The sequence below is a fragment of the Musca autumnalis genome, unplaced genomic scaffold (genome assembly GCF_047663935.1).
Source record: "Musca autumnalis isolate F117 unplaced genomic scaffold, ASM4766393v1 scaffold_1, whole genome shotgun sequence".
In the NCBI taxonomy this organism is placed as follows: domain Eukaryota; kingdom Metazoa; phylum Arthropoda; class Insecta; order Diptera; family Muscidae; genus Musca; species Musca autumnalis.
The window spans coordinates 254,380,337-254,392,448 of NW_027411644.1; the positions used below are offsets into that span (position 1 = coordinate 254,380,337).

At 36.0% G+C, this 12,112-nt stretch overlaps 1 protein-coding gene across 4 annotated transcripts in view; it reads left to right on the top strand.

The window, feature by feature from the left end:
• Positions 1 to 12,112, top strand: part of kay (transcription factor kayak) — a 350,765-nt gene that overhangs the window by 74,217 nt on the left and 264,436 nt on the right. For 3 of the 4 annotated variants that reach the window (XM_073960790.1, XM_073960791.1, XM_073960792.1), the window contains exon 2: positions 1,848 to 2,645. In XM_073960790.1, the coding sequence (XP_073816891.1) occupies positions 1,857 to 2,645 (789 nt within the window). In that variant the 5' untranslated portion in view covers positions 1,848 to 1,856. Of the gene's footprint in view, positions 1 to 1,847; positions 2,646 to 12,112 lie in introns of those variants that run through there. The other variant, XM_073960789.1, reaches the window with a different exon arrangement.

Sequence of the window (12,112 nt, forward strand, 5' to 3'; positions counted from 1 at the left end):
CACCTACGTCAATCCGTTCGGACGCTGAGTGATTTCCACAGACGGACAGACAGACAGACGGACAGACGGACGGACATGGCTATATCGATGTAGAATTGCACGCTGATCAAGAATATATAGTCTGTGGGGTCTACAATGATTATTTCGAGTAGTTACAAACGTAGTGACAAACTTAATATACCCCCATCCTATGGTGGAGGGTATAAAAATTAAGTTTCAGTGTTTTATTTAGAAATGCACTTAAAACTAGAAAATAATTTGTCGCTTAGCCTCAATAAATATATTCTTTCTCATGATGGAATCTCTCGAATAAAACGCTTGCCGTTTAATTTTGCCACCATTTATAATTTAAATGCAAGCCTTTTATTTGAGAGATTCCATCATGAGACCACTGTGATCAAAATTTTAGTCAATTTAGGCCGAAAATTTAGATAAAAACTTAAAAATGCCTGAAATCGTGTAGTACCGTTATAAAAAGGCTATACTAAAACGTAGACTTTTGTCCATAATTTTTGCTGGGGAAGTTTCAGTACCATTGGGAACCCCAAATGCCAAGTTACAGCCAATTCTGGCTAAAAATGAATCCTTAAAACACTTGAAATCGGGTGGTACCACTATATGGGGGCTATACCAAAACCTGGACCTATGTCAACAATTTTTGGTGGAGAAGTTTCTGTACCATTGGGGACTCCAAATGCCAAGCTACAGCCAATTCGGCCTAAAAATGAAGATAAAATCCTTAAAACACTTGAAATCGGGCCGTACCGCTATATGGAGGCTATACCAAACCCTGGACCTATGTCCACAATTATTGGGTTAAAAATGAAGATAAAATCCTTAAAACACTTGAAATCAGGTACCGCCATATGGGGGCTATACCGAAACCTGTATGTCCATAATTTTTTGAGAGGAAGTTTATGTACCAAGTGGGAATCCCATTACCAAGTTACAACCAATTCGGCCTAAAAATGAAGATAAAATCCTCATAATACTTCAAATCGGGTGGTACCGCTATAAGGGGGCTATACCAAAACCTCGACCTATGTTCACATTTTTTGGTGGTGAAACGCAAAAACGAAGAAAAAATCCTTAAAATACCTGAAATCGGGTGGTACCGCTATATGGGGGCTGTAGGAAAAAATTGGCCCATATTCATGTATTGTCATCCAAATCTGAAAAGTGTGCAAAGTTTCAGTCAGGTTGGTCAACTGCAACTGCTTTAAAAATGAGTTACTAGATTTGAACTAAATCGGGTGGTACCGAGATATCGTGGCTATAGGAAAAATTGGACCCATATTGTTTTCATATTCATGTATTGTCATCCACATCTGAAAAGTGTGCAAAGTTTCAGTTCGATTGGTCAACTGCAACTGTGTGGAACTAAACGGACACCAAAGCAAGTTAAATAAAACACTTTAAAAAAAATTACAAACAATTTTTATTTTGTCCATTTGTGTAAAAAAACTGTAATTCATATTGGAAACGGTATGGAAACACATGTTTACCCATGTAATTTCAATAAATTTAAAAAAAGTGTTAAACGGACCCAACGGTACGGGTACAAAAGTATTTGTGGACTGAAGGAGGAGACTCTCGGGCATCTTTCTGTGAAAACAGAACATTGTTCTATGTTGTTCCACAAAAGTTCTAATCTACTAAATTTGCTGTTTCATAAAATTTAGCTGACAATATTTTGTTATAGTAATTTCTAGTTATTTGTGTTCAAATACAAAAGATGCCGACTACTGGTACATGCCGGACTTAGGAGCACTTACCCTAATTACTTTAAATTGTGTCATGTCAAAATTGACCTTCATTTATGCATTTGTTTCTCTTTTTAATTTCAGATTGATTTGATGATAAACGATACCAAAATGCATAATTCCAATAATAACAACAATAATACAGCAAATACACTTAACAACAATAATAATTTGAAAAACTGTTATTATTACAATAATAATAACAACAACAGCAACGTAAATACAAATCTTAATCAAAATGCCTTAGCCAATAATAACACGATGCTGCAACAACAGCAGCATCCAATGTTGCATCATCAACAGCAACAACAACAACAGCATTTGCGTGTTAGTAATTGGGTGCAAGATACAACACGCACACAAAATCAATGCCAACAGCAGCAATTATTGCAACAACAACAATATATGCAGCAACAGCAACAACAATTTCATAATTATGCTCAACAACAACACACCCCACCTCTGGTTTCTCCAACAGCCACAACAACGACGATCTCTGCTTTACCTTCGATGAATTTCTATGCCAATCATCATCAAGCTCAACAGTCACAACAACAACACCACCAGCAACAACAACAGCCATCACCACATCTACATCAGCAGCATCAACAACATAGATTGCCATGTAGCATGCAGCAGCAACAACAACAACAGAATTTAAAAGCAATGCATCCCCAACAAACACTACCACAACAACAACAACAACACCAACAAATTTTAACACCCGCCCATTCACCGGTTAATCCAACCACAATTCGTCAACCACCTCTACAACAGCATCCCCGTCTACAACAACAGCAAGTCCAACAACTGCAACAACATTTAACTCAAATGCAGCAGCAGCAACAACAGCAGCATCTTTTAACGCAACATCAGAGAAGGGTAAGTGTTTTTTTTTTTGTAAATTGTTAATTATCTTTTGTATTTCTCTTAAAAATATTCGCTTTCCACGAATCATCATGAAAATAATTAGGAATTATCAAAAGGAAAATTAAAAAAGTTTTACATTGTTATTGTAGTTGTGTTAAAGAGAGAATTAGAGGAACTAATTTTCGTCAAAAACCTGAAAATTTCCCTATATTTTGTTCTCGAATTACTTAATATAAGTTTCTAATTGAAAATATTTACTTGACAAACTGTATATGCGCGAATGTACATATTTATCAACATTGTATACCGTTGTCGAATCGTATCATCGCTGTTGTCGTCTTCGTTGATCACCACCATGCTCTTCGTGTGTTTTTATTGGTTCTCCTATGTGGCGTTTTTTTAAATTTTTCATGTTCTTTTCGCTGTCTTTTCTGATTTGTTGCATTTTGTTGCTGTTCGTTCACGTCTCAATTGTGAAGGAGGTGGAGTCTTCCAATGAATTTGCATCCAAAGAACGACAACAACAACAACACACACATCATCACACTACCTATTTACCATACACACTCATCATTTTGCATTTGTTTTGTTTAGGCTTTGATGATGTCGCTTACCATCTCTCATTGGTGGTGATCTTGCAAGGCTTCCTATAAGGTTGACTTCATGTCCTGAAGCTAATTATACACTCAGCTTTATGAATAAAGAGGTTAATATGGCATGAGTATGTAATACTATGGAAACGATTTAGCCTTTACCGATAAACCGAGCATATGTTTTTGTGGAATCATTAGGACCCTAATAATCTTGTCTTGTGTATAATAATCCCACTAAAACATATGAATATCGGATCATCCGTATTTGAGCTACAGTGGGCACCGCATTCAAAAATGTCATTTCGAGAAAACATGGTTTAAAACTTCAATATTACATACATACATACATACATACATACATCTCACAATGAATTTTTCCTTTCTAACGCTCATATCTCAGCCAATTTTTGTCCGATCGAGTTGAAATTTGTTGCAATTTATTAAATTTATTCTACTCTACTATTATTTTAAAATGGGATAACAACAGATTTTTCGATTTTGTAAAATTTGACATAACCCCTTAATCCAAAAGTATATACTTTTTGTCGACAAGTTTATACACCCAAAAAAGTTCACAAAATCTTAAAACCCCCTAATACATAATTATAGGGGAAAGGATTTTGGTTGCATGGACGGTATTCGATTCTATATTGTCCATAGATGAACGATTTTCTCAGACTGATACTTTTTTAATTGTTTTCAGTAGAAACAACAACTCAAAATTCACATGAATCGAAATTTCTACTTTCTCAGAAAACCACAGAAATATTGCACTTTTAAATTGTATTCATTGATCTTTGTTTTTTTTATACCCTCCACCATAGGATGGGGGTATATTAAGTTTGTCACTACGTTTGTAACTACTCGAAATAATCATTGTAGACCCCACAAAGTATATATATTCTTGATCAGCGTGCAATTCTACATCGATATAGCCATGTCCGTCAGTCTGTCCGTCTGCGGAAATCACTCTAGCGTCCGAACGGATTGACGTAGGTTGATGAAATTTTGGGAAAATATATGTTATATTTACGTAGGACTTTTGGTATTGAAAGCGGGCTATGTAGGTCCACGCTTTCGTATAGCCCCCATACAAAATGACGCGTGACGCGTCGTCGTTTTAAGGAATTTTTAAGATATTTGGCCCATTTTACCACCGAATTGGTTGTAATTTGGTACTTTGTGTCTCCAGAGGCCAACAAAATAGTCCTACCAAAGTTGGGTTATATAGGTCCACGTTTTGGTATAGCCCCCATATAAAGTACGCATCATTTTAATATATTTTGAATGTTTTAAACCCATTTGACCAAAGAATCGGTTGTAACTTTGTATTTTGTGTCTTCAGAGGCCAGAAAACATTCCTACCAAAGTTGGGTTATATAGGTCCACGTTTTGGTATAGCCTCCACATAAGGCCCCTTATAAAGTACGCGTCATTTTAATATATTTTGAATGTTTTAGACCCATTTGACCAAAGAATCGGTTGTAACTTTGTATTTTGTGTTTCCAGAGGCTAAGAAACATTTCTACCATAAAATGTTTATATAGGTCCACGTGTTGATATAGTCCCCATAATACAATATCTCCCGATTTTCGATATTTTGAACGCTTAAGCCTCATTATCACACCGAGATGGCTGAAATTTGGTATTTAGTCTTCTTTGGCGTATAAAACTTTCCCCCAGAAATTTGTAGGTATAGGTCCACGCCATCATATAGCCCCCATAGAACGGTACCTTCCGAATTTCGGTATTTTGAAGGTTGTGGCCACATTAATCCACCGAAATGGCTGAAATTTATTGTGGAGGGTATAAAAAGTTTGGCCCAACCGAACTTAACGCTTTTCTTACTTGTTTATGTTATTAGAAGACCCCGGTCCGCGTTGATGGCCCGTCGTAATGAGTTTTAATGACAACTTTTAATCGACTTTATGCTTGACAATTCAAAAGTAGTTCTTCGATCCACTGTCATACCGAGGGGGATTTTAAATTTACCAACACATTTTGTCTGTAACCTTTCTTTTCTCTTACGGACTTTGTCGGATTTTTTTTGCCCATTGATGCTGTTTAGGATTTATTATCGTCCATGTCCCCTGTCTTTATCCTAAAGCGATCTAATTACACTGTGCCACAAATTGGAACTCAAGGTCTGTGCGGTGGGAAATTCCTCTTGGAGATGAAAGCCCTTAGTGGGTATATTAAGAACCCAAAAGGAAATTTTCCCCATACGTCAAGTTTCTGAGATATCGCGCGATGATTTTTTTTTGAATTTTCGCCTATGATGTTTGAGAAAATAGCTTTATATCTCTGTTTGCCGTTATTGTAGCTTGGTTTTTAGATTACATGTCTTCAGTCAAATCGAATGGCGAATCTTTTTGTAGAACATTTCATTCTTCTAACCTAATTCCTTTCATGTCCTTTTCGTCCTTTCTTTCTTAAACTATAGTAAAAGTACCACAAGATGAGATTTTACAGCATCCAAATATTCCACAAAACTGTTGCTCAGAGAATTTTAGGTACGGTTCTCATTGACAACTAATCGATATTGTCACGTTTTCATTGTCCTTTTTTACATTTACCCGGTTTTTGTTCAGAAAAAACATATGTTTAGTTTTTCTGTATATTGGTTATTTGTTATGTATTGGTAGGTAGACATACCCATTGGTTATCGCTTATATTGACATCTGGGATGTATCTGAAATATTTGCCATATATAGCTCCCGATATGCTGAGCGCGTTAATGACAAATTTTCTTGGAGAATAGATCCGGTTATATAAAATTTGGACCGGATATAGCGATATAAAACCCGGATTTTGTACCCATTTTAAGTAACCGATTAAGCTTATATGTACACCATTAGAAAGCTAATAAGATTGCCAATCAGGGAAAATACATTTTTTGACATCATCTTGAACGGTTTTTAAGGAAAAATATCACTGCGCGTAAATATGAAGATCAAAGCTTGGTGGGCGAAATATTCTTTTTGCCGATGAAAGTCGATGAAGTTAATATTATGAACCCGGAACGACAGTTATGCCGTAGGTTAACCTTCTGAGTTTTTGCTGCAAATTTGATGGAAATCGGTTTAAAAAAAAAGGCGTGGTCGGGTTGTAGATTAATCCGTACATTTTTAAACCGATGCGTGCGTAGTTTTTGCAAATATAGCGTTTTTATACCATACACCACCTTGTGGTAAGGGGTGTTATGTGTTTGTGCATTAGTTTGTAACATGCAAAAGGAAACGAGATAGACCCATAGTTCATTTTGGGGATACACAAAGAATCACTTTCTGAGTCGATTTACGCATGTCCGTCTGTCTGTTCGTCTGACCGTCTGTCCATCTGTCCATGTATTTTTGTAAACAAAGTACAGGTCGCATTTATTGTCCGATTCGCATGAAAATTGGGGAAGATAGTTTTTTTTTTTTTTGCCAAAGGACGAACGCTATTTATTTTGATAAAAATCGGTTTAGATTTGGATATAGACCCCATATATATCTTCGCTTGATTTAAGGAATTTGGTGCACGAAACACGCTATGTATGTCCGATTTCAATTAAATTTGGAATGTGCGACGGCATTTAGTCTAGAAATAACTGTGCCAAATTATATAGAAATCGGTTTAAATTTGGCTATAGCTCCCATATATATTTTCGATCGATTTGAGGTATTTGATGCACGAAACACGATATATATGTACGATTTCAATAAAATTTGGAATGTTTGCCGGGATTTGGCCTAGAAATAACTGTGTCAAATTATATAGAAATCGGTTTAAATTTGGCTATAGCTCCCATATATATTTTCGATCGATTTGAGGTATTTGATGCACGAAACACGATATATATGTCCAATTTTGAAGAAATTTGTACTATGTGACGGAATTTGGTCTACAAATAAATGTGAAAAATTATATCAATATCTGTTCTGATTTGGATTTAGCTCCCATATATATTTTACATATTCACAGTGGCGTGGGGTATTATATAGTCGGCCCCGCCCGACTTTAATCCTTTCCTTACTGGTTTAAATATCACATAGGAGAGGTACCCCGCCCCCTCACGAATTCAATAAAATATGTTGCCTGTTTTCGGGTGCCATCCCTGTACATTCCTTGACAATTTTAGTAAAATCGGTTCAGTAGTTTTTGCAGAAAAAACTTAAATTGAAAAGAGTTTGTTTTCGTGGTAAAATTTTCTTTCCATAAAAACCTAAGTTGGGTTATGACGGCATTTGGTTGTTATTCATAAATACATGATTGTGATGTACCCCGCCCCTTCGTTATTCAATAGAATATGTAACCTATTTTCGTTGAAAAATCCTGCATATTGAGTGAAAATTTCAAGAAAATCTGTTCAGTAGTTTTGTAGATGTAACATATTTTAAAAAGTGGGCGTGGTCAAGTATTTGGGTCCTAAAAGGTAGGTAAGGACGAGACACAACCAAAATTGTCTGGCAAATTAATTTCGAAACCGATACATTCGTGATTATTGCAAATATAGCATTTTCAAAGAAATGGGGTATAGGGGAAGTATCCCGCCCCTTCCGAAATTCAACAAAATATCTAGTCAATTTTCACCGGGGGCCACATCTGTAAATTCCATGACAATTTCAGGAAAATCAGTTCAGTAGTTTTTGTAGAAAATATTGAAATTGAAAAAAGTGTGCGTAAAAGTGGGTGTGGTTTTCTTTGTATGAAAATGGGTGTTGATGAACATTAAAAAACAATATCCAAATAGGTCCAGCCGTTCTCAACTGATGCCATTACCATCGAACGACATTTGATTTTTATTTATATACATTAGTTTTTCGGTATGTTATAGTATATTAAATGTTGCGGATTTAAATTCCCATAAAGGAGGTTACTGCGGCAAAAGGTTTAATATAAACAGGCTACAACTAATCTGTCGACCCCATTTATGTTATTAACTTCTATCTTTTTATCCCTAAAATGTTTCTTTGAAATCGCAATGGGTAAGGAAGTAGTGCGTATGAGTAACACGGATTGTATAATTATTAATACCACAGGTGCACCGAATGTTTAAAATAAACACCTTGATTTTTATTAATATTTGAGGAAGTATCAATAAAAACATTTTTACAGTGTTTAATTTAACTTGCTTTGGTCCGTTTAGTTCAAATTTGGTAACTCATTTTTATTATACCCTCAGCATTTATGCTAACGAGGGTATATACACTTTCATACGGGCAAAATGTGCCTTATCAAAATAATGGTTTTAGATCCCAAGTATGTTCGGAAGAAATCCGTTTCAGACAATTTGGAGCCGATTTAGCAATGTCCGTCTGTCTGTCTGGCTGGCTGGAACGCACGATAACTATCTCTCAAAAATGTTCGGAAAAATTGTGCGTACTATAACTCCTGAAAGGAGTAACCGATTTTGTCCATACTTTGCACATCGTTAAATTTCTGCCAGACATAAATGAGGTTTTTATATGGACTCTATCGATCCACTCCTTCGGGTACCTCCCACACTAAATTTCGGATAACTTCAGTTGAAGACCTGCTCTCGAATCGCTTTGATTTTTGTTATATCAACTTGTATTCGCTGCCTCCATTACGACAGTACAAGTTCTTCAGGGGCAAGTTCATATTTCCTGAGAAAATGTCCGAAAGCCGTAGAGATTCATGTGTCGTTACTCCGGACGAATCAGCTGATTCGATCCAAGATGTGGCATCCGTAACATTTTGTCCATGTTTTTTTAAGTTCTGTTTATAGTCTGTTCGAAGATCCTTTCAAAATTTATACCGATGCTTCTCCATGTGGTCCTATTTACAGAGATATATTTTTCGTTCAAAATACGTCCAAAAAAGGCCACAAAATCTGAAAACCTCTAATACATAATTATCGGGGAAAAGGATATTGGTTGTGTTACCGGTATTCGATTCAATATTATCTATAGATGAAAGTTCCAGTTCACAGAAGCTGAGGGTAAATCTCTGTCGGCAAAGCCGACTGACACTTTTTTACTTGTTATTATTAAAATTAAAAAGATACTACAATCAAACAATTTAGTTTTGATCATAAATGTGTATGTCCGTAGCAGCAGCTTGGCGTTTCTTTGATTGCATCCACTTGTTTGCTCAAAAAATTAATGAAGCATCGTGTGAGTTCTAGTATTCGTGAATTACAACATGTTATGGTAATGTAAACGATTTAATCAATGTCGCTTTTTGTAGCTGGGAAAAATTGTTGTTTTTTCTTTGTTTGTAATTTCCTTGCAGTCATTATTCACATTGGACAGAAACATGTGCATCTGTTTTTCTAGACATTAAATTTGCACATATCGAGAAATCTTAAAAATTTATAAAATAAAAGAAATATTTTAAGGATTAAAGAAATACCTACATACATACAAACATATGTGCAATGTGAACACAAAACCATAATTTGTCATGTGTTCATCAAACAAATATCCGACATAGCTACAACTGGGATTTCTGTTCAGATTTCTTTAGTGGGACACTCTGTTGTGCCCTCATCAAAGAAATATGTATTCCTCCTAATGAACAGAAAGATGTCAGATTTTTGTTGAAATGTGACAGCATTAGAATTTTTGCCAAACGATTTCAAAACAATAAATTTCTTCGGTGATGAAGCGAAAACAATTTTTTTATTAGCAGCCAAGGATTAACGCAACACCATTGGATGGCTAAAAAATAAATTACCTCCAATAATAAATAAAAAATCCATTTGTTTTTTTTATTTTTTTTTCTTTTGGTGTGTTGAAGAAAATCGGTGACTAAGTGTGACAACATAATGTGGGCCATTATGGATGAGATTCAACCAGATGTTAATAAATTGTCACAGCAATTTTCAATGTGTATGATGACTTTTGTCGTATTGAAATGTGGATCTAGAATATTGTGAAACAAATTATATCTATGTTGATTCGGAGATATGTATATTGAATTAGATGTAGGGCTTTAAATATTTTTTTTATTTATATTAAGGTGGGTAAACATAGGAATCTGTTAGGTAGCTGTGGAGAGTCCTCATTCTACACTATCTTATTGTGAGTATATGAGAAACATCATGATGGTTATCGGCAGATATGGTCTGCACAAAAAAAAAAACAAGTGAGCAAAGGCTATAGTCGGGACGGGGCCGACCATGTGATACCATATACCACTACCCCTGTGCATAAGCTTTTCACTGGTAAACATTTCTTTTAGGGAATATAAACCGACTACCACCAAACATCATATGCCTCTTTATCTCTGGGACCCCCATAAGCAACCAAAATTTCGTGACCATCCGATCAAAATTACGACCTGTAACGTGATTGCAAAAAAAGGAAGAATTGGATACATTACTGACTGTTGTGGTATCTCCCTTGTTTGACCACCTTCACCAACTTACTTTACACCAATGTAAAGGTAATATTTTCTTCTTCCATCGACAGGCTTTGCCGTTGGAATACCTCTACTAGAAGCCGACATATTCACAAAGAATTAAAGTTTGTCTCCACATGAGTTTTTCTCCATTCCGACCCCTAAATATTATCTGACTATCACCAAAAGCAATAGGTTTTTTCATCTGTGGGGCCCCATCTAGCCCCAAAATTTCGTGACTATCCGATCAAAATTCCAACATGTAGCGTGATTACAAAAAAATGGAAACTTTGGATATATTACTGCCTTTTGCGATATATCGGTTGTTTGCTCACTTACGCCAACATACTTTGCGTCAATATAAAGGAGACCTTTTTCTTCTTTCATTGGCGGGCTTTCCTTTTGGAATATGTACTCCTACCAGAAGCGGAGATATTCGCATACGAAAAAAACGTTGACGTTTCTCCACATAAGCTATTTGCTTATTCCGACTCCTGAATATTATCCGACTACCACCAAACTTAATAGGCTTCTTCCTCTGAGGGGACCGCATCAACTCCCAAAAAACGTGACGATCCGATCAAAATTGCGACCTGTAGAGTGATTACAAAAAAATCGGCAAATGGGATGCATTACCGACTATTGCGATATCTCTGTTGTTTGACCGCCTACGACAACCTAATTTACATCGCTGCAAAGGTGATATTTTCTACTTTCATCAGCAGGTTTTGCTTTTGATATACCCCGCACAAAAGCGGAGATATTCGCTTTGAAATAAAATGTTAACTTTTGCTCCAAATAACTTTTTGCCTATTCCGACCCCTGAATATTATCCGACCATCACCAAAATCAATAGGCTTTTTCCCCTCCGGGACCTTCATCAACACCCAAAATTTGGTGACGATCGGACTAAAATTGCGACCTATAGCGTGATTACAAAAAAATTGAAAAATGGGATGTATTACCGACTATTGCGATATCTCCGTTATTTGGCCACCTACGCCAGCCTACTTTGCATCATTGTAAAGGTGGGATTTTCTACTTTCAGTCAGACTTTGCTTTTGGAAAGTCGCCAACCTATGCTGTGATATTCGTCATTATATCTTAAATCGCAAAAATTAAAAGATGTGTTCTATTAGCGGTTATTGCAATCTCTTCGTTGTTTGACCTCCTACGACAACCTACGTTACATCGTTGCAAAGGCGATATTTTCTTCTTTCATTAGCAGGTTTTGCTTTTGATATACCCGTTATAGAAGCTGAGATATTTGCTTTGGAAAAAACGTTGACTTTTTCTCCAAATAAGTTTTTTGCCCATTCCGACCCCTAAATATTATCAGATCATCGGTTATTGCAATCTCTTCGTTGTTTGACCTCCTACGACAACCTACGTTACATCGTTGCAAAGGCGATATTTTCTTCTTTCATTAGCAGGTTTTGCTTTTGATATACCCGTTATAGAAGCTGAGATATTTGCTTTGGAAAAAACGTTGACTTTTTCTCCAAATAAGTTTTTTGCCCATTCCGACCCCTAAAT